The 17,472-nt window shown below is 54.6% G+C and overlaps 1 protein-coding gene across 2 annotated transcripts in view; it reads left to right on the top strand.

Moving 5' to 3' along the window:
* RAB11FIP4 (RAB11 family interacting protein 4) overlaps positions 1-17,472 on the top strand; it is a 110,457-nt gene that overhangs the window by 60,540 nt on the left and 32,445 nt on the right. The window contains exon 1 of one of the 2 annotated variants that reach the window (XM_069482261.1): positions 11,175-11,391. The exons of the other annotated variant lie outside the window; for it this stretch is intronic. Coding sequence (XP_069338362.1) covers positions 11,362-11,391 — 30 coding nt within the window. The 5' untranslated portion in view covers positions 11,175-11,361. Of the gene's footprint in view, positions 1-11,174; positions 11,392-17,472 lie in introns of those variants that run through there. 2 annotated transcript variants of the gene reach the window in all.

Here is a 17,472-nt window from a genome sequence, read left to right on the forward strand (position 1 = left end):
GAAGGTGGCAGCTCGGTCCGGGGTGGTGGCAGGTGGCGGAAGGCGGTCGGCTCGGCCAGAGCTGACAGGACTTGCTGATGCGGGCGGAGGAGAGTCACCGACAGCTAGTCTGAGGTTCTCACCTGGGCCCCTGGGTGGATGTCGGTGCCATTTCCTGAGTGGGGTCCGGGTGGGGGCAGCAGACTGAGGGAGGCAGCGGGTTTGGAGGGAAATTCAACATTTGGGTTGTGGACGTGTTGAGAGGCCACTGGACACTCAGTTGAAGTTGCCCACACGCTGTTATGTGTGTCCACATCCCCTTTAGGCCCGAGGCCCTCGTTCTCCACCTGCAGGCAGTGTTGGCCACAGCGGACCCTCCCCAGGGGCCAAGGGGGCTGCCTTGTCTGAGATTACAGACCCTTCCTGGGGCTGGGCCATGTGCGGACACGAGGGTTCTGCCCCCTTGCCTCTTTCTGGGACAACTTTGAAGGGCCGTCCCGGCTGCAGCGCAGTCCAGCCCCCCGCCCCACCCGCGTCAGAGCCCCAGGACCCTCCCCAGCCAGCTGCCTCCACAGGCATCGAGGAGGTGCAGGCTGGGCATAAGAATGGGGAAGGACTTCAAAGCCTCAGGCTAGATGACACCCCGCCCCGCCCCGCCCAGCCCGGGAGAGAAGAGGAAAGGACTGAGGCACAGGGCACAGCAACCTTGAGAGCCAAGGACCAGCCAGGCCGCTGATTCAGAGACCGAGGACTCAATGAGGAGGGCTGGAGAGAGAAGGAGGGGGGTGCCTGGAGCCAGGAGAGAAAGTGTTTAAGGGAGAGAGCCACCAGGCCAGGTGCTGGGCGGATTGCTCAGGGACCGTGAGGACCCATGGCACTCTGGTTAATTCATTTCAACTGCTATGGGGTTTAGTTAGGGAGGGAATTTTGAAGCTGGGGCATTATCTGGTAAGGGGATGAACGAGTAGAGAAGGAGAAATGGATGCAGAAGGTGCCATGGGGGGATCGCAGGAGCAAAGGACCTTCGAGGGGGTGGGGTCCAGGGCCCAGACAGACCATCTGTGAATAAATGCATCCTATCAGGAGGAATGCCTGTGCAGGTGGATGTGCAGACCTGGCAGAGGGACAGGAGGCAGGTCTCTCCTGGTCGCTTCTGCTAAGCTGCACGCAAGCGGCAGGAAGCAGTGCTGGAGATGGGAGGACGAGAAGAGAGAACCAGCTCGGCTGGCTGGCAAAGGGCACAAGTGCGATTCAAACCCGGCTCTGGGCTTCATTAGATGGAAAAAGCACAAGGAAAGACATTCCAAGCAGAGGGAACAGCAAAGCTGTCAAGACGTGGTCTGCCCATCAAGTAATAGCAGTAACAATAAAAATATTCATTGAACTCTAGCTATGCCAAGTATTCATCACGCATTGTCATTTAACGACCCTTCCCCCACCCTCCAATAACCCTGTAACACAGATACGGTTGATCATTATTTGCACATTCTGTATTTGCAAATTTGCCTGCTTGCAAAAATTGGTTTGTAACCCCCAAATCAATACGCGCGGTGGTGCGTTCATGGTCATGTGCAAATGTGCTCAGTGGTGAGAATTTGAGTGGCCCAACAGGCACGTTCCCAGTGAGGTCAAACAAGGCCACTCACTGCCTTCTTGTTTCAGCTCTCCTTTTGTAAACAGGTCTCTCTTTAGTGCCCTGTTTTCTGCATTTTTGTGTTTTTTGTTGGTGATTTCACTATCAAGTGCTGTCTAGTGTTTCTGAGTGCCAGCAGGCTGTGATGTGCCTCGTGGAGAAGATATCAGTGTTACATAAGCTCAGGCGTGAGTTATAGTGTGAGTTCGATGTTAATGAATCAACATATATTTAAAAAGGTGTTGTCAAACAGAGACATGCTCACGACAACGTTAAGTACTGATCCGTTGATGAAAATGTGATCAGAGGTTCACGGGAATCAAACCCTGTTTCCCCTAGGAGCAGTTGTTCAGTACTCACTGATTCATCGCCTGCGGTGACTTTGTGGAACATAACTACTGCAAATAATGGGAATCCACTGTGCCATTATTAAGCCTATTTTTCAAATGTGAGACCGAGGCTAAGACCAGGCAAGCTACGGGTAGTAAGTAGCAGGGGTGGGGCTTAAACCTGGGCTGGCCAGGCGCCAGGGGGCTTCACCCTATGAATGTGGCCTTGTGATCCAGTAGGGACAGCAGGGGACCTGGCCTGGAAGAAAGGCTTCTTTTTTAGGGCACCCTGGGCTCCGGGCCTCTCCGGTTTCTACCTGCACACAGCAGCTCCTTCAGCCTGCCTGGGCTGCAGCCGCAGAGGTGGGGCCGGGCTGTGGTTTTCCCCTAAGTGGGAGGAACACTGGCTCAGTGTCCTGGGCTGGGAGCCTTTGGTTTTCCTTTGCGGAGCCCAGCCCTGGAAGCGAAGCCACAGAGGAGGTATGTGTGCCCGCGACAGGAGGCCAGCACCCGTGTCCCGAGGAGCCCATCCCAGCAGCTGCTGCGGCCTCTTGTTTATTGAGGGGATAACTTGGGCAGGCCAAGGGAGCCACCCCCAGGCTCAGGCTGCCCGCCTGCCCTCTCCCGGGCCCCACTTCCTTCTCTACGGTAGGGAGCCTGCAGCCCTGCTTCTGTCTGTTGTGGGGTGGCTGGTTTGTTGTGGTTTGGGGTGTGTTTCCATTGCAGCATCACTGAGATAATTTAGGAGACAGCTGGGGGGGGACTGTGTTTGCTTTCAGAGTGAAATTACAAGCCCTTCAGCATGTGTCCTTCTGACCCGAAAAAGCTGTAAAGTTGTCATTGTCTACCACCATCCTTGTCTAAAAGTTGTTCTCCTCTCAGAAGGGGGCTCAATCCCTGAGATTAATGACCGCCACCTTGGAGTGTCCCTGGTGGAGGGCCCAATGATGGGCTGAGAACAGGGTGGCAGGGAGTGCCCACACGACTGTGAGGAGGGGGCAGTCACTCTGGTGAGGGGTCTCAGGGCTTCAGGGGCCTTGGTGGAGAGCAGCTCTGGGCGAGGGGGGCGGTTTGGGGTGAACCAGCAGAGAATGCAGCCTGAGTGATCAGCTGGCAGGCCACGGAGGGAGCCTGGGCTTGGAGGGGAGCTGGGTGTGGGGGCCCCATAACCCTCCTTGACCCATTAGATACAGACGGGAAACCCTGGCTGGGAGGACACGGAGCTGTAGGGGCGGCCGAGGCAGCACGGAGCCTAGCTGTTCGGGGGCAGGGCCTGTCTGGTGAGGTCACACCGCAGCACCCACAGGTGTGTGCAGGTGCTAATGAGCGGGAGGGCACCCAGCTGACGGCACAGCCCCGGGTCCCCAGAGGAGCCGCGTGGAAGAGAGCAGCACTCCGGTGTCAGAGAGGCCTGGACAGGCGCCGGCGGCTCCGGCGCAGGGCTGCATCTTGTTCGTCTGTATCTCCAGGTGGCCAGCACGGGCCTGGCCTCCGGTTTCTGCTCCGTGAATGCTGTTTGAGTAAATGAAGCCGTGATGGGAGGGATGGTCTTGGTTCCACTGCGGTTACTTTGGGGAAGGTACTTTACGAATCCAAGCATCTCTTTTTCCATAGTACAATGGTTAGGTGCGTGGTCTCTGGAGCCGGGCTGCCTGGGTTCGTAGTGCTGCCCCTCCACTTACTAGCTTCACGTCCCTGAGTGACCTCTCTGAGCCTCACTTCCCATCTGTAAAATGGGGACAGCACCTGCCTCATGGGGTTGTCAGAAGGATTAAATGAGTTCGGAGCCTGTGTGTATTAAGTGCTATGTAGGCATTTGCTATTAATATCTTTAACATGGAGATAATAACGTCTGCCTTCTGTGTGTGTCTGGTGTGTTGTTTTCTCAAATGTGTTCCTCACAGACCACTGATCCCTGTGGTGCTAGATGAGACGGGTCCCGTCCAAACCCCAGCAGCCTTAAGCAGCCCTGGGTTAAAAACTAGGCAGGTAATCCTAGCACTCTGGGAGGCCGAGGTGGGAGGATCACTTGAGATCAGGAGTTCGAGACCAGCCTGAGCAAGAGAGAGAGACGCCATCTCTACTAAAAACAGAAAGAAATGATCTGGACAGCTAAAAATATATATAGTAAAAAAATTAGCTGGGCATGGTGGCACATGCCTGTAGTCCCAGCTATTTGGGAGGCTGAGGCAGGAGGATCGCTTAAGCCCAGGAGTTTGAGGTTGCTGTGAGCTTAACACCATAGCACTCTAGCCGGGGCAACAGTGCAAGACTCTGTCTCAAAAAAAATAAATAAATAAAAGCTAGGCAGGTTTCTCTCCTGCTGAAGTGCTCTGTGACATCTCCAAGGGGGAGTGAAGAATTTTGCCTATTAATTTGATCACAGAGCACTTTGTTGCTTTCCGAGTGGGATGAGAGTCCCATAAAACATATCTTTGGAAGCAATAAATACTGCTTCCCTCCCTCTGTCTCTGGAGCCCTTGCCTCAGCCTGCTTATCTTGTCCGGTGGCACCCAGGAAGATGCCAGGGTGCATCTCTCTGGGCTTGGAACTGGGACAGGAGGCAGCGGCCAAGTCCATAACAGGTAGTACCCAGTCCTCAGCTCTAACCCAGCAGGCTGTCATCACACCCACGAGGCCAGGACACTCCCCCAGTGGTATCACAGAGGTGCATGTGGGCCAATCGCAGAGGCCTGGTGTGGGCTGCAACTGATTAAAACATTGACAAGCCGGACAGTGGACGGCTGCTTCTCAAGGATGATGAAGAGGAGCATGAGGCCCTTAATTGCTCATGCTGGTATCACCCTCATTAATTAGTTTCTGTTGCTTCCAGTTGCTGTCAATAAGCTGGTTGTGTAATAAGAGAGGCAACAGGGGAGTCCTGAACACGGGCCAGCAGATCTGGGTGCAAATCTTGACTCTACGATCCTGGCCATGTCACTTAACTCTCTTGAGCCTCAGTTTTCTCATGTGTAATGTGGGTACAGTAACATCTACCCTACAGGACTGCTGGATTAAAATAAATGAGAAGAAACGAAGTGGCCGGCAAATAGTATTCCTTCAATAATTGGTAGCTGTTATTAACAACAAGCTGCAGGGAAATGATCTCTCTTTGGTTTCAGGGCCCCAGTCCAAGGCTCCCGTTAGGCAGAGGGGTGTCTCTTCAGAGCTAAGATCTGGTATGGTCTGGGAAGAGGGCAGCTGGATCTTGAAAAAGGCCCCTCTCATACCCTCGTTTCTCCCCTTTCAAGTGCTCATCTCAGGAACTTCAGAAAAGGCTCCTGCTAATTCACAGCCAAGTAGGCCCTCAGCTCTCCACTATCTGGGTGTGAGTGACCCTCTGTCCCGTTCAGGGCCTCAGATGTTCCCCAAGTGACTACTGTGTGCCAGACATGTTAGGACCTGGAGTCCAAAGACACCAGGACATGGATTCTCAGGAATGGCACTATGGCAGGGGACCTGACAGAAGGCCAATCCCAACAATCCAGTGTGTTCCTCACGGCAACAGAACTTGTGTTTGAGGCATGGGGATCATGAAGCCGAGGAATAATTTATTCTCGTTGGAGGAGACAGGGAAGGCTTTACCTGGGAAGTCACACCTGAGTGGGGTTTTGAAGAATGAATAGGAGTTTGCCTAGTGGACAGAGGTGGCAAAAAGCTTTATACTAAAACAGCATACCTACCTAGTCTACTCCCAGCTGTCTCCCCTTGCTGGGGTCAGTGTGGATCCTTCTGCCCCTAGCAAGCTTTGTGATTATGGGTAAGTCATTTCTTCTCTCTAGGCCTCAGTTTCCCATTTGTAAAATGGGATCCCTTCCAGCTTGAATGCACTGTGATTTCATGTCTGTCTAGGCCTCGATACTAATTTCTGAAATGTCCTCCTATCGGTGAAACACTTTGCAAAAGTCTTTGACATTTTCTCTTTGAAGGCACATCCCAGTCTTACAGAGTTGGTCGTACTGTCTCCATTTGACTGAGGAGGAAACTGAGGCCCTGTGAGGTGAAGGGACTTGCCCTTTGCCAGGACGCGGACAGGCCGAGAATCCGGGGCTCCTGTCCACTGTTCCACAGAACCTCCTACTCACCCCACAGTCCCTCGGCGGTTGCCCATAAAGGATCCTGGACAGGTTATCTGGGGTGGGACCTCTGCGCTGCCTGAGTCTGGGAGGATGGGGGGGGGGCGTCTGAGGGAGAGGAGAGGTGCTTATGCTGTCATGGGTTCGTGGTCACCTGACGTTGCCCAGAGTGAAGGAAGTGCTTGCTCCCTGCCCTCACCCAGCCCAGTCAGAAGGAGACCTGGCTCGCTTCCTCCTTCCCTGCCGCCTCTTCCTTTCAGATGATTGAATGAGTCAGAGGAGATGTTTGCTAGGGAGGAAACAGGGTTTTCTCACCATTTTTCCCCGCTCATTGGGTTTGAATGAGTAAGAAAACCCATTGTTCATGTGTGCTCAGGTTGACAAAAATAGAGCTTGGTGCCTCTGAAGACTCCGCCTGGGTCCAGAGTCAGTGAGACCTGGTCCCGCCCCGTCTGCACAGCGTCCAGCCCAGCCCCAGGGGCTGACGGCTGGAGGAACCCCCGCCAAAGGACAGTCACCACACCGGGGTGTTTGCCAAGGGAAAGGGGTCCCCATTTCCAGGGTGCACACCTGGGTCCAGGACCTGTTCCTGGGCTAGCACGGGGCTGCAGAATTGGAATAAACCTAAAGATGTGCCGTCCAACCCACAGCCTTCCCGGGGGAGGAGTCCGAGGTCCAGAAGGCTGAGGAGAGCCGAGAACCCAGGCCTCCTGCCTCCTCTAAGGGTCTGGTGGGAAGAGGCAGAGGAGGGCGTGGTCATGGATACCCTCTTCTTCCCAGGACTACACCAGCCCAGTGCAGGCCCCCAGACACGTCCCTGCTGGAGAGGAAGGGCTCTGGGGCCCAGTTTTTCGAAGTGGGAGATTGGGAACGACTTTCTGTCAGGGCCAAGGGGCCTCTGCAATTCCAGAGTCCTGCCGACTTGCTTAGTTCATGCAAATGTCCTCTCCTAAGCCACTGCTTAGGAAACGTTGAATTTACCACCTTGGATCAAAAGCTGAGATTTAACAGTCGCAGCTGACACTTTCTGAGTGTGGAGTCGAGGGACCTCTCAAGAGAGAGGCGAGAGATGACAAGTGTTTGTGGCACAGTCCTAGCCAGCTACTGGGAGGGCTTTGCCACACATGGAGCGGTACAGCTGACCCTTGGACAACACAGGTTTGAACGTCAGGGGTCCACTTAACATGGATGTTTTTCAACCAAACACAGAGGATTGAAAATACTGTATGCACGGGATATGAAACTTGTATATTCAGAGGTCTCCCTCTCTGGGCAATGAGTGGTTCTACTACACCAGTGATTTTAAACATTTTTAAAACCATAGAACTCTTTGTTCACATGAAATTTCATGTGGAAGACTACATGTAAAGCAAATGGAAGTGGAGGTATATTTATTGTTCCCCTGGAGAAACCCTTCCCTTTTGCACAGAACCCTGAGCGTTCCAAGGAATTCAGTTTGAGAACTACTGAGTCAGAGGTGGTGGTGGTTGTTGTTTAGCTGTGATACTATTTGTGTCAGCTGATCTCTGTGCACTCCGCTAACACTGGTTGGCATCAGTTGCTTGGCTCATGTTAACACTCGGTAATGTTCAGAAGGGCTTTTTCCCCACGATAATTATCATGATACCATATATGCTTAGCCAGTCCTTCCCCAGGGCCCAAACATGTACAAAATGTTGCCTCTCTACACCATCTAAGGTTGAGCTAATGCCTGCACGGTGGCAGCAAAAAATAAATAAGAAAAAGGAAAAAAACTAGACACAGGTAGATAGCAGTGTGGTGCAGTGAGAACTTAACTATTCTCTTCTCACCTGGATCACCCAGATGATACACACCTGTCAGTTTCTGGTGGCTGTGACTCCTGCTTGTCAACATTTCATCTGCTTTTATCTGGCTTTGGCATCTGCTTCTATCTGGGTTTTGTTGATGCGTTGTGTTCTCATATCAACAATGGGAGAGTCGGTTTCATGGCATTAAAAGAATCAGAGCGACTTGCTCTCTGAAAATTATTTCTGGATACGTACTCTGGAAAATTCTCTGAGAGAGGATCTTAGTTTTTATTTTATTTATTTATTTATTTATTTATTTTGAGACAGAGTCTCACTCTGTTGCCCCGGCTAGAGTGTCATGGCATCAGCCTAGCTCACAGCAACCTCAAACTCCTGGGCTCAAGCAATCCTCTTGCCTCAGCCTCCTGAGTAGCTGGGACTACAGGCATGCGCCACCGTGCCCGGCTAATTTTTCTATATATATTTTTAACTGTCCATATAATTTCTTTCTATTTTTAGTAGAGACAGGGTCTCGCTCTTGCTCAGGCTGGTCTCAAACTCCTGAGCTCAAACAATCCGTCCACCCGCCTCGGCCTCCCAGAGTGCTAGGATTACAGGCTTGAGCCACCTCGCTCAGCCGGATCTTCGTTTTTAATAAGATTGTTCGTTCTCCTGCAAAGGCAAGTCAGATCCCATAGGAGACTCACAGGGCTGGGCAAGCAAGGTGAAGTCTCACCCCCATCAGTAAAGCACAGTGAGGGAAGCAGGAAGGAGAGGGCCCTGCCCTGGCAGCCAGGAGCCTGAATTTCAGTCCCTGCTTGGCTGCCATCTTACTGTGTGGCTTTGGGGGAGTTCCCAGGCCTCAGTGAGCCCTCTCTAAGCCTCGGTCTTCCCATTGATAAAATGGGGAAGAGGGGAGTACATAAGTTGGTTATCCAGAGTCTTCCTAGCTTAAAATAGTTTGATTTCATGACATGTAAAATAGCTAAGGGACCAGAGTGGCTAACTCAAGACCCCCCTTCCGCCAGCCTCAGGTGGGGGGCCATGCTCAGAAGGCAGGACTGTGTTGCCTGTTAACTCACTCTTAGCCCCCATTGGAACCACGGACACCAAGTCCTAACCTGAGCTGGAGCCCTCAGTTCCCATATTGCATCCAATCCTGCCCCTCAGACAGTCACCATCCCTGCCCCACGCCCAACTAGCATTGCTTCCCTGGACCCTGCTGGAGGTGTCAGGCATTTTCCTAAAAGTCAGCGTCCTCAATTTTCCCCACAGTCTGCTTCAGGTTCAAATCCTCACCTCTGCTCCTCCCAGCCTCTTGCCATGTGGACAGTTATTGATGGCTGCTGTACACTGACTACCTGCTATATGCCAGGCTCTGCTCCATGTATTTTATGGGTCCTGATTATTTTGATCCTCACAATAATCCTAAAATACACACTACTATTATCTCTAATTTACAGAGGAAGAAACTGGAACAATGGGAATTAAACTTGCCTGGGGTCATTTAGCTGTAAGGTGGTGAAACCAAGTTATGGCCCTTGGCGCCAGCAGCCACGCACATGACCACTGAGCCAGGCGAGGGTTCGTTAATGCTGCCTGTAGCATCTAAGGACTATTGCCATTGAGCAGCTGCAACACAGTAGACATTGTACTACACACTTTCCCACTTCATTTAAACCTCACAACTGAAAGAGGAAAGATCTTATTTCCATTTCACAGAGGGGGAAACTGAGGCTCCAAAACAACAAAGACTCCCCTGTGGTAAGTACAACTGGGCAGGCTTCAAACCCAGGAGTGTTGGCTTGATCTTAGCCTAAAGGCTGAGAAGCGATCCCCCAGGAGTGCCCAGTGCATCTGTGGCCTTCCTCTGTCACGCTGCATTTTAGCACAAATACCTGAAGATGCTCCCTACCCACTACCTTTGGGAAAAATAAAGAGGGACCCACTGGCCCAACCCCTTCCACAGAGCTCTTGAGAAGGTTGTTCGGGCTGCCCCTGGTGGGGCAGGAAGGGGCTTGACAGGTCTGGCCTTCTCCTCTGACCTTGGCTGGGACACCACCAGGACCCAGAGAAGCAATGATCACCTTAGGTTTCTGCTTGTGGGGCTGGGCACAAACAGTAACGAGAAACAGTTTGGCCTCTGCACACAGATGCCTGAAATGCAGGGCCTAAGTTCAGAGGAGACCGCTGGGCGTGGAGTTTCCACCTCCCCTCCATGGCTCCAGCTCCTTGCTCACACAGCCCTCGCAGCTAACGCTGCCTCATTTAGGACAGTGCTTCTCAGTTCTGGGGGCCCCAGCGGGCTGCTCTGCCTTAGAGACAGGCCATGGTCAGCAGAGGGGCGGCTGGGAATTAACTGGGAGGAGAGATGCCAGGGAGAAGGCAGCTGAGAGCAGAGAAGCGGGCAGAGACGCTGTGTGTGCGTGGAGGATGGGGCTGGACCAAAGCACCGGCTGCCCTCCTGGTCCCACCACTTTGGTGGCCAGTGAGACTCGGGGAAGATAAAGGTAGTAGCTTCAGCCAGACAATTGGGAAGGTAAATTTGCTCCCCTGGAGTTACACGCTGCAACATCAAGTCCAAGAGAAACCACGTGTGTGATATTTGCTGATTTACGTTCACATCATTTCTGCCTTTTAAAGTCCAGAGCATGGAGAAGAGTGATGGGGGGCGGGGCACATTTTTGACATAAGTAATATTTACTAGGATTCCACAGAAGGGGTCCTTCTCTTTTGTTCTTTGGTTTTTGTTGTCCCTTGTTCTTTTTGTTCCTGGGCTGGTTATAAAGATAGCTTTGACTTTTCATGAAAAGACTGGAAAAGTTTTGAGTGGGATTCAGGATGAAGATCAAGGTAGGAGCCACCAGACTCAGGCTGGTGGTGGAGATGTGGCGGTGTTAGGAGACTGTGGCAGGACTTAGTTCGCGTACGCAAATGTGAGCCGTTGAGCGCTGGCCGGAATCTCTCAGTGCGGTGACAACAGACAGTGAGAGTGGCGCGGAACGGGCAGGCGGCGACAGCACCCACCTGGCAGGAGCGCGAGCTTGCACACTTCGCCTGCTCCAGTCCCGGCCCGGGCTCGGGCTGCAGCGACTGCAGCGCGGGCTCGGGCGGGCCCCGGCGAGCTCCACCTCCCAGGCGCGCCCGGGTCGCCTGAGCCCGCCCCACGGCGGCACGGCCATTGGTCGGTGCCACCTCGGCCACCTGCCCCTACCTTGGGGGCGGGGTTACCTGGGCCCCGCCCCGCGGCTCGGGTTCCCAGGCCGCGCCCCCTCCTCCTCCTCCGGCCCCGCCCCGGCGCGAGGCCCCGCCCCCTGCGTCCTCGAGCCCCGGCGCCTTGTGATGTCACCGCAGCTTTGATACAAAGAGCCCTTACGGCCCACGCGGGTCTCCCGGCAACGGGCGCGGGCGGGGGTGGGGCCGCCTTCTTCAACGGGAGCCGAACCCAGTGCGGCGCGGTTGGGGGACTGTTCCCTGTGCTCTCGGGGCTGCCCGCCGAGTCCCTGCGTGTCCGCTGCCCCGCGCCCAACGGCGTCCGCGCCTCTGCAGTGCACCGACCAGCGGCCGGACCGGGGATGCGCACCCCGCCGGCTCCCGGGAGCCAGGTAAGCGGCCGCCGAGGGGCTCGGGCTCGTGGGGCCCCGGCGACGCGCACCTGGCCCGGCCCGGGCTCCGGGACCAGGGAAGTTGGTGGAGCGCGGACTTAGCCCGCTCCCTCCCGGGAGTGTCCGTCTCCTCGGCCCCGGCCGGGAGGTCGGGTTACCTGCCCGGCTCGCGCGGCCACCGAGGAGAGGCCGCTGCCCCTCCGAGCCCTCGCCGGCCCCCCGCCCGCGCCCAGGTGCGAGGGTGGCCGCGCTCTCTCTGGCGAAGTTTCAAGAAGTGTTTTAGGAGGACCTAGGGGGCTTGTTTGTCCCGGTATCTCCCCGGCCCCGCGTCCCGCCTCCGTCCCCCGCGCCCTGCCCGCCTGCCTCTGCGGGACCGGTGTTGCCGCCGCGCTCTACCCTCGGCTCGGCCGGTCCCCACGGGGCCTGTAGGAGGCGAAGTTTTTCCGTAGCTCCTGGCGGCTGCACAGAGCCTGTTTCCCGGCTTCCCTCGTCCCTCCGGGGGCTCCTCGGGGCCAGAAGAAACGGCCAGCCTAGTTCAAGGTTTGGGGATGGGGCCTGCCCCTTCCCCGCCGAGATACTGCCGCGGCCGGAGGTGTGCCATGGGGTCCGCCCGGTAGTAGTTGCTGTTGACAAAGCCGCTCTCTGCGCCGGGACAAGTGTTTCGAGGTCCCGACGCAGCCTCTGAAGGGCCTTGTCTGTGCCCTGGGCACAGCCTCATTCCTTGTCATCCGTGCAAACCCCCCGGTATCATCTCTTCCCAGTTTCCCCTCCTTTCTCTCCCCGCTCTCCCACAGAGGGCTGGAAGTGACACATCACTCGCCCCGAGAGGTACGCCAGCTTTCCTTGATTGGCTTATTTATAGTCTCCTTCTCAAAGGAGTGTGAGGGCTCTGGGTTCCTGTCTCTGCACTCAGCCCGCTCATCTTGGAGTGGCAAACCCGTGGGCTGGCTCCTGGTGATCACCAAACCTCTGCCCTGCCTTGGACGGCAGGAGGCAGGTGGGCCCTGGCTGCTGGGAAGCTGGGAAGCAGTGGGGCGCGGAGATCCCCGGGTGAAAGATGGTTACAGTGATTGCCAGTTAGGGAAGAAAATGGAATCTCAAAGGTGGGGGGCGTGGTACCAATTGTGTGCCACCAGACCTCTGCAATGGGATCTCTTTTTCCCCCACTGCGCCCCCCAGCCCCGTCTAACCCAGCCTTGGTGGGGTGCCTGTGTCGCTGCCATGGACTTGGGGTGTCATCCAGGTGCTGGCGCCCTGGCCCAGACCTTACCCTGCTCATCTGGCATTCACGGGCTGTTGACTGTTTGCCCAGAGAATATTAACATGGACACTTCCCTGCCCTCAAAGTGTTTGCAGGCTATAGAGAGACTTTGAATACTTGGGTCTAATCTGGCCATGCCCGACTCCCCTGAGCACTTGGGGACATTGATTGGGGTTGTCTTTGAGGTTCCTGTGACCCCACAATGGAGTGTGTGGCCTGGAGGCATGAGAGAAGCCCTTCACTGTGCTAAGCAGTACAGCTTGGGCAAACACCTAGTGGAGAACAGCTTTGGAATTTTTGGGACCCTGGGCTTAGGTGAAAGGGGTGGGGTTAATGACTGAGGCCAGCTGGGAGAGATAAGACTGGGCCGGAGGGGAGGGGTGTGACTAGCCGCCAGGTGAGCAGGCAGGCTGACCTTTACCCTAAGGGAGAGCTGTAGGAGAGACCGCCTGGAACCTGTCCTTAGAAAGGACTTTTAGCCAAGTGAGGAAAGAAAAGCTGAAGAAATTATAGGGCCCAGAAGGTTCTAAGCCATCTCCTTCGGGGTTCCTGCACTGAAGCAGCACTGGGCCCCACTCCCCTCCCTCAAGCATGCCGGTGCCTTCCCCTGCAGACCTGCCCCAGACCCAGGGCTTGCTCTTGGGCTGTTCACCAGGGGCCCTCACAACTCACCCTTTTCATTCCCACCCTCCAGGTAGCTAGAAACTTCTTTTCCTGGGCTGGCTGTCCCTGCTCTGAGCAGCCTATTATGCCAAGGGTTTTTTCACAACTGATTCTACTTTGAGGGAGCTTCACAATTTCACTTTGTTGTTGTTGTTTTTGAGACAGAATGTTGCTCCGTCACCCTGGGTAGAGTGCAGTGGTGTCATCAGAGCTCACAGTAACCTCAAATTCCTGGGCTCAAGTGATCCTCCTGCCTCAGCCTCCCAATAGGCTGGGACCACAGGTGTGGACCACGGATGCCTGGCTGATTTTTGTATTTTTAGTAGAGATGGGGTCTCGCTATTGTTCAGCCTGGTCTCGAAATCCTGAGCTCAAGCAATCCTCCCACCTCGGCCTCCCAGAGTGCTAGGATTACAGGTGTGAGCCACCAGACCTGGCCAGTTTTCATTTTGTATATTTTAGGTGTGGGTAAGGAGGAGGGAGGGTGGGAGAGGCTCCCAATAAAATAGCAGGTGAGCAGCTCCCAGAAGGCAGGCATCTCAGGGATGGGAAAGGGACTGCCTGCCAGAGGGTGCCCGTCCCACCTTCTGGCCCTGTGCTGTCTCCTGACACTGGATTCATTGCGTTTGAAAAGGAAGCATCTTTATCTCGTCCACCTGCTGCCTGGTGTTAGCAGTGGGGTACAGTGCCCCGGCCTTGGCTTGCATGCAGGACCCCTGGGTTGGCCTCTGTCTTCCTCTGGATCAGCTCTGCCCGACTCGGTAACCGGGTGTTTATGGCATCAAATCGCTGCCCTCACAAATGAGGACTGTTCAATTCTCACAGCTGGATTGTTGGGTTGTCCTGTCCATGGCCAGCTGGGCACAACAAGACAGGCATGCTGATTTGGCAGTTGATGCCACCTGGTGCCTTACTGGATGTTGTGTGATCTTAGCTCCTGGATGGTACCGCAGGCTCCTCCATCAGGTGGCATTTCAGGGCACAGAGCCTTCCCCGTTTCTGTTTGCCCAGCCCCCAGCATGTTGCCTGGCATGGGGCAAATGCTGCCAAATTGATTCATTCAACAAATCCTTGGGTATCTAATTTATACCAGATTCTGTGCTGGGTATCTAATTTATACCAGATACAGCAGTGAGGGGCAAGGACCCTGCCTTCTAGGGGCACAGGGTGTTAGTGAGGGGGACAAACCGGTAAAACAGGCAGCATGCGAGGAGCGGGAGGGAAAGCAGGGCAGCAGTGCTGGGTTTGGGGGCTTTTCAGTGGGTCGTCAGGGGAGTCTTCATGGAAAAAGTGACATCTGGACAAAGGAGATATAGGCAGGGGGAACAGCACCTGCGAGAGCCCTGAGGCGGGGCCGTGGCCGGCATGGTGTTTCCACGGAACTGCTAGGGGAGGCTGTGATTGGAGAGTAGGCCCAGTGGGGGGCAAGGTACAAACTTGGGGAGATGGGTGGGTGCCTGACACAAACAACAGCTGAGAACCCCAGGAGGATGAGAGGGCACTAACGGTGGAGACTAGGAACCCACAAGCACACGTTGCCTGTCATTGTGCTCTCCAGACCCTTAGAGGGGATTTGGGCATCACGGTGTTTGAGGAGAAGAGGGATCCATGGCTACTGCTGCCAGGTCTTCCCTGTCCTCGGCTTGGGTCAGGTCGAGTATGGGAACAGTTCTTGCCAGATTATGTTGTTTCCGCTACGCAGATCAAACCAGCAAAAAGTGTGCTGGTGATGTGCACACAGGCATGTCTTGCAGCAGTCAGGGTGCTGTTCGAGGCTTATCTGCCTGTTCCTATGGGTCAGGTCCCATTGCGTGGGGCAAGTCCAGCTCTCGGCAGCCTGTACTTACCCAACCTGGCCTGCCCGGCCCTGCCTGGGCTCTGTTTCCTCATCTCTTTCCTGATCTTTGTGGACTCCCTAAGCCCCAGAGCACCCAGGCCTCCCTCTTCACTCCTTCTGCCTGTGTGCAGTTAGCACACGGTGGTCTCCTAACCAGAGAGGACTCCAGAGAGGCACTCACACACCTGGGCAGCAGCTTTCGGTTTGATCCCTGTCCAGCTTAGGCCCCCAAAGCATATGCGCATGTGTGTGCGTCACACAGACATTCAGGCAGGGCATCACCCATCCATCCACCTCCCGCTGCGGGGTGCCGGCTGAGTGTTAGGGTGCTCCTTGAGTTCCCGGTGGGTGAGGCTTTATTGGGGTGACTTTGTGACCGCCTCTCCTGGCCAGCACACGGTCCCTTGGGAGGATCTGCTAGATTTGGGCCTGACCGCAGTTCCAAGCAGTGTGATCTGGAGCCCACACCAGGGCTGTGGGGAGTGTGGCCCTAAAAGCCTGGACAGCACCTTCATCATCTGTTTTCATTTGGAGCCGTCATTTTCTCATGCCGAGTGTCAGACTACACATGACAGTCCGTACCCAAATGTTTGAAGCCTCATCCTAACACTGTTAATTAAAGGGAATTGGGCCTTGGCCGCATTCAAGGCTGCGTGGCCTCCGGGGCGCCGGCCTTGCTCAGAGGGGTCCCAAGTGGCTCAAGGGGCTGAGCCCCTCACGAAAGTATTTATGACCAACAGCTCAGATTCTCAGAACTTTCCTGAGCACCCAGAGAGCCTGCCGGTCACTTCTTAGCTTTTTCCAGGGACCTGAGAAGGGGGTGGGAGCAGGAGGAGAAAGCAGGCAGCCAGGAATGTGGCCTCCAGGGAGGGTCGCCTGAAGGTCACGGGCGGGCGGCCGCGGTGGGTCCGAGCCTGTGTGTGCGGGTGACCTCCGGCCCCAGCTCTGTCTGGCGGGCAGGCACTAGTAATGCCAACATTGCTAACCCCACTTCTTGACTTCCCTTTAGAAATGGGAAGTTGTCCAACTGTTGGTCATATTTGAAATTGATTCAACCTGCTTCATCTTCCCAGACAAGTGGGTTCTTTCCCAACAATGTAAACATTATTCAGATGAAAACAAAGCTGTGTGGAAGTTGTTACTAATATCTGTGGCTCTGCTCATGGGAGCCTTTCTCTTTTAAGGTACCAAAAAGAGGAAGGCCTGACAGAGCTGGAGTGTGGGAGAGTGGGCGGGAGCGCGCACGCTCTCTCTCGAATCATCTTTGGTCCCCCACCCTCCTCTGCGCTCTGCAAGCCTGATACCATAAAAGGGGAACCCACAGTTCAAGTAGCCGGTGCTGTCTGCCGTGGACTTGGGGTAGTGAGCTGAGGGGTGTCTGCTTTTTGCACCAGACTTAAGTCTGCCTCTTAGGAGAGGAGACAGAGTAGGAACACGCTTCTCCCTGCTCCCTGGTTTGCAAACATAGGTGCCTTCATCTCATGCTCTGTCAACCAACGCTCATTTCCTTAAGGTAGGAAAAAAATATTTTGGAGCCAGAAAACACCTGAGTCTAGATCCTCACTCTGCTGCTTGCTAGTGGTAGAACTTTGGACAAGGTACCTCACCTTCCTGAGCCTCAGTTTCCCCACCTGTAGAAGGGGATTGATGATAGTGTCTACCTCATAAGGTGATGGTAAAAATGAAATGAGCCACTGGGATTTAAAATGCGTAGAATATGTTCTGACCCTTTCCTAGCTGGCACTCAAAGATGGTTAGGTAGTTAGACAGAGTAGTATAGTGCCCAAGAGCCTGAACTCCAGAGTCGGCCTCTCTGGGTTCAAATCCTGGCTCCGCCACTTGCTATTTGTGGAATCGTAGGCAAGTTATTTAGCTTCTCTGTGTTTCAGTTTCCTCATCGGTACAGTGAGGATGATGCTAGTGCCTCCCCAACAGGGCTGTTATGTGGATCAAATACGTAAATATATGAAAAGCACTTAGCACGGTGCCTGGTGTATGAGTGAGCTGTTATTTTTACTCCTGCAAGCTTCTACTGGTTTGATTCTTGTGACTGATAACCTTAGCGTCTAACAGGATTTCTTGCGGGCTGGTATCGGTGCTAAAACAGAAAGGTGGCAGGGGAGAAACCCCACCACCTGAGGGCCTTTGCAGGAGAAGCACAACTCTGCTTCCTCAGCTTTCTGTGTTTTTAAATAAAGCCACTTGGGCTCTGCGGATGCAGACTCTGGAGCCACAGTGAAGGGACTGGCCCCGCATGGCGATCTGTGAATGAGATGCAAAGCACCTTCCCAGGTGCCAGCCTTCTCTCTGGGCTCACTGT

Source organism: Eulemur rufifrons, chromosome 9 (assembly GCF_041146395.1).
Source record: "Eulemur rufifrons isolate Redbay chromosome 9, OSU_ERuf_1, whole genome shotgun sequence".
NCBI classification, from domain to species: Eukaryota; Metazoa; Chordata; class Mammalia; order Primates; family Lemuridae; genus Eulemur; species Eulemur rufifrons.